The 3,979-nt window shown below is 34.4% G+C and overlaps 1 protein-coding gene across 1 annotated transcript; it reads right to left on the reverse strand.

Moving 5' to 3' along the window:
* Nucleotides 1-239: 239 nt before the first annotated feature.
* Nucleotides 240-2,023, reverse strand: LOC127122920 (uncharacterized). The gene is made up of 2 exons (XM_051053193.1): nt 1,325-2,023; nt 240-1,109 (listed from the first exon to the last, which is right to left on the reverse strand). Exons 1-2 carry the CDS (start codon nt 2,021-2,023, stop codon nt 240-242), a joined length of 1,569 nt encoding a protein of 522 aa, XP_050909150.1.
* Between the last annotated feature and the right edge of the window lie 1,956 nt (nt 2,024-3,979).

Genomic DNA, 3,979 nt, shown 5'->3' on the forward strand with positions numbered 1-3,979 from the left:
TGTCCATATCGCATTCTAAATGTTGTCTTGGGTATATCTTCTTCCTTCACCTGAATTTGATGATATCCCGACTTTAGATCAATTTTGGAGAATATTACAGCACCTTTAAGTTGGTCCATTAAGTCATTAATGCGTGGCAATGGATGTCTATTTTTGATTGTGACTTTATTAAGTCGTTGATATTCAACACATAACCTCGACTTTCCATCCTTCTTCTTCACCAATAGCACAGGAGCTCCTCATGGTGAGACACTTGGTCGGATAAACTTCTTTGATAATAAGTCCTCTAATTGATTTTTCAGCTCTGACATCTCAGATGGAGCCATTATGTATGGGGCAATATGAATAGGTCCAGTTCCTGGAACCACATCAATAGAAAATTCAATGTCACGTACTGGAGGTAACCCTGGCACGTCTGATGGAAAAACTTCTGGGAAATCTCCTACCACCGGGATCTCAGAAATTTCTACTTCTGGTCTCATGCAGATAGAATTTAAGAATACATACTTATGGATTCCTCCCTTTAAAGAAATTTTCAATCGGTTGATATTGAGGAATCGGGAAACATCAGGGTCTTGAAAGATTATAGACTTTCGAGCATAATCCAAAAGAACGTGATGACTAGATAACCAGTCCATCCCAAGGATCACTCCCAGATGTTTGAGAGGAATGCAAATCAAGTCGACTTTAAATTTCATGCCCAAGATATTCAAGGGACATTGTAAACAAGCTTCATTCAAGATTACAAGTTCAGCAGACGGTATGGTGACTACCAAATCAAAAGGTAGTACAGTAACATATAATTTTATAGAATTCACACAATCCACAGAGATGAAAGAATGTGTAGCTCCATAATCAAATAACACAATAAATCGTTTATTTACGATTTCACACTCCCCTTGGACTAATCCTGAGGCATTTGATGTTGCTTCTCCTCCAATGTGATAGACACGTCCCTTAGTTGTAGGGCAAGGGATATCATTATTGTTATTGGTGGATGGTATATGATCTCTTCTTGGTGCTCTACAATCCTTAGCAAAGTGTCCTGGTTGCTGACAGAGATAACAAAGTCTTGCTCTTTCTGGGTACTGAGTACTCACATGTCCCTCCTTATTGCAATGATAACACCGAATAATACCTGGATTTTATAGCTTATGACCTCCTTTGAAATGTCCTCGAGATTGGTCCCTACCATTCCTTTGGGGTCGGGTGTATGGTTGTTGCTGTTTTCCTCTATTATTATGGTATTGATGTCCCTATTTGAAAAAGTCTTAGTGAGAGAAAATTCTCAACAAATTTATAGAATAACTCTTTTTTTTCTCACCTGGGGTCTTGACAGTCCTCCAGCAACCCCTCTATGTAGACGTCCTTGTTTCATTCGTTCCACCTTCTTACATTTTTCCACTAGAGCTTGGAACTGACGAATCTCCAAGGGCTCCATGGACTCCTTAATTTCATATTTGAGTCCCAGTTTGAATTTCTCACACTTATAATTCTCATCCACATTGTCACAGAAATCGTGGAAATGTTTGTCTAGGGAGTCAAATTTGTCAACATACTCAGCTATAGTCATGCTGCCTTGGTAAAGCTTAAGGAATTGGGCCTCTTTCTCCGATCTAGCACTTGATGGGAAATACTTGTCCAAAACTTTTTGTTTGAAAGCATCCCAGTTCAATGCTTCATTATTACTCTCCATTAGTTGTTTCACACCTCGCCACCAAGATTCAGCCTCTTCCCTAAGCAAAAAGGTTGTGTATTCCACCTTCTTGGCATCCTCACAATGGAGTATTTCGAAGATCTTCTCCATCTCCTGTATCCATATATCAACCTTATCTGGGTCATGTTCTCCATTGAATTTTGATGGATGTTGTCGATTAAAATCAGTCAGTCCTCTCGCAGCAGCAGTAACCTCCTCTCTCCGATCCCTTAGTACCTCACGTTGAGCTCGAATTATAGCTTGTTGAGCAGAAGTTGTTGCTTGTTGAACACTAGTTGCAGACTGTTGGCCCATAGCTGTGGCCATCGCGTGTATTGCCTGAATGGCGCTTGCCATGTCAGGAATTGGCTGGGGATTTTGTTGATTGGTATGAGCTCTTCGTGGAGGCATCATAGCTTCCTACAATTGCACTTGCATTAGAAGGATTTTCAAGATCTCATTCCAATGCTTGGGTTAGAAATATCGGGGTGTCTAAAGTAATCTTCTAGGTGTAAAAGTTTATTTTATAACCTCTTCCAAAAATAAAGATTCACAATATTAACTTAACATATTAAAATGAAAATAAGTAATTCATGCATCATAATCTTCATAATCATGCGACATACAAGATCGTCTCACCCAAAATGTTTGTCCATGGATTATTGCTCTGATACCAACTGTAACATCCCGAAATTTTATCCGAGATATTAGTAATATTTAGATTATTTAAAATTTTATGGATATATATATATATATATATAAATATATATATATATATATATATATATATATATATATATATATATATATATATTCTTTGAGTATTTATAAAATAACTAGAGAAAGTGAACTTAATTAAAATTAAGAAGTCGTTCAAATATTCCTAGCTGAAAGATCCATGTCCGCAATTCTAAATGAGTTTAAAAGTGCAAAGACTTATTGAAATATAAATAGTGTACCGTCACATTTTATTTATTACATAAAGTACTAATATTTTGGAAAACCCTGTTTGCCCCCATGCACGCTTCAAGAAACGTATTCAATAATTCCTTTTTTCTTCAGTACCTAAAATCATAATTGTAAAGGGTCAATTTCCTTATCCATATTGATTCATACTCACCATAAGCAAATATCACAAAATAATAACAAAACTTCACCAATTCAAAATATAATTATTAGTCCTTTCATCTAAAATGTTTTTTTATATCATATGAAATGCAATATGACTCTGGTGACTACATGACACACACAAATGATCTGAATAAATAAAGTTCATTCCAATGGGAAACTGCCACACAGGCTCCTGCCACAAAGACCGAAAAGCATCAAACTTGCCACAAAGGCCGAAGGCGTCAATCTTGCCACAAAGGCTACTGCCACAAAGGTCGAAAGCGTCAATCTTGCCATAAAGGACGAAAGCGTCAACTTGCCACAAAGGCTTAACACAATGACACCTCTATACACCCTATATGATGCATGTCTCAGTGATATAAGAAACCATTCTCCAAAAATACAGGTGACTAGAGACTACCAAAAACTAGTCCTTATCGTTATCTATTTTTATTTTCCTTTGATTTTTATAAACTAGTCATCAATAGAGAGATATAATCTTCACTAGTTTTAGGACAATATAATTATACTCATAATATTTATACATTTTGTGACAGTATAGTTATATTTATAATATCTATAAATTTTGTGATAACATTATTATATAGGTATCAACTTAATAATATACTACATATCATTTTTTTCAAAATATATGGTGGACAAAATAAAGAATAAATAAACATGTAGCAATCCAAACCAATACCACCAAGATCGAAATGAAACTTCGACTTAAATAATATACTTCATTCTTATAGATAAATAATTAATAAAACTATCATCACAGGATATATAATACGATTTTTTTTGTTGATTCGTTTTAGTAGAAACTGTAAAATTTCTATAACCAAATTAATGATAATAATTAAGTCATATTTTCTCACACATTTGTTTTTGGTACAAATTGTTTTACTACATCTACTTTATCTTTATGCTCAATCATTTCTCCCTGTCTATTTCATTTTGAGAACGTTAATATTATCATGGATTAAGATATGATGTCTTGGAATGAGTTCCATTTTTATTAAAAACAAATGAAGAAATCTAACTAGATCATGAGAAAAATGAATAGCTCTTACATTACCATACTGGAAATTTTGATATACATACTAAATTTTAATTGTTTATAAATATATGAAAATATACATATAGCCATTAACCTATGGTATCTCATAA

Source organism: Lathyrus oleraceus, chromosome 2 (genome assembly GCF_024323335.1).
Source record: "Lathyrus oleraceus cultivar Zhongwan6 chromosome 2, CAAS_Psat_ZW6_1.0, whole genome shotgun sequence".
Taxonomy (NCBI): domain Eukaryota; kingdom Viridiplantae; phylum Streptophyta; class Magnoliopsida; order Fabales; family Fabaceae; genus Lathyrus; species Lathyrus oleraceus.

Excerpts from the sequence above, each read along its gene's own strand:
- LOC127122920 (XM_051053193.1), bottom strand. The coding sequence starts at position 2,023 with ATGGCCACAGCTATGGGCCAACAGTCTGCAACTAGTGTTCAACAAGCA. Across the intron at positions 1,110-1,324 it reads GAGGACTGTCAAGACCCCAG|GAGGGACATGTGAGTACTCA; the intron begins GTGAGAAAAAAA and ends CATTGCAATAAG.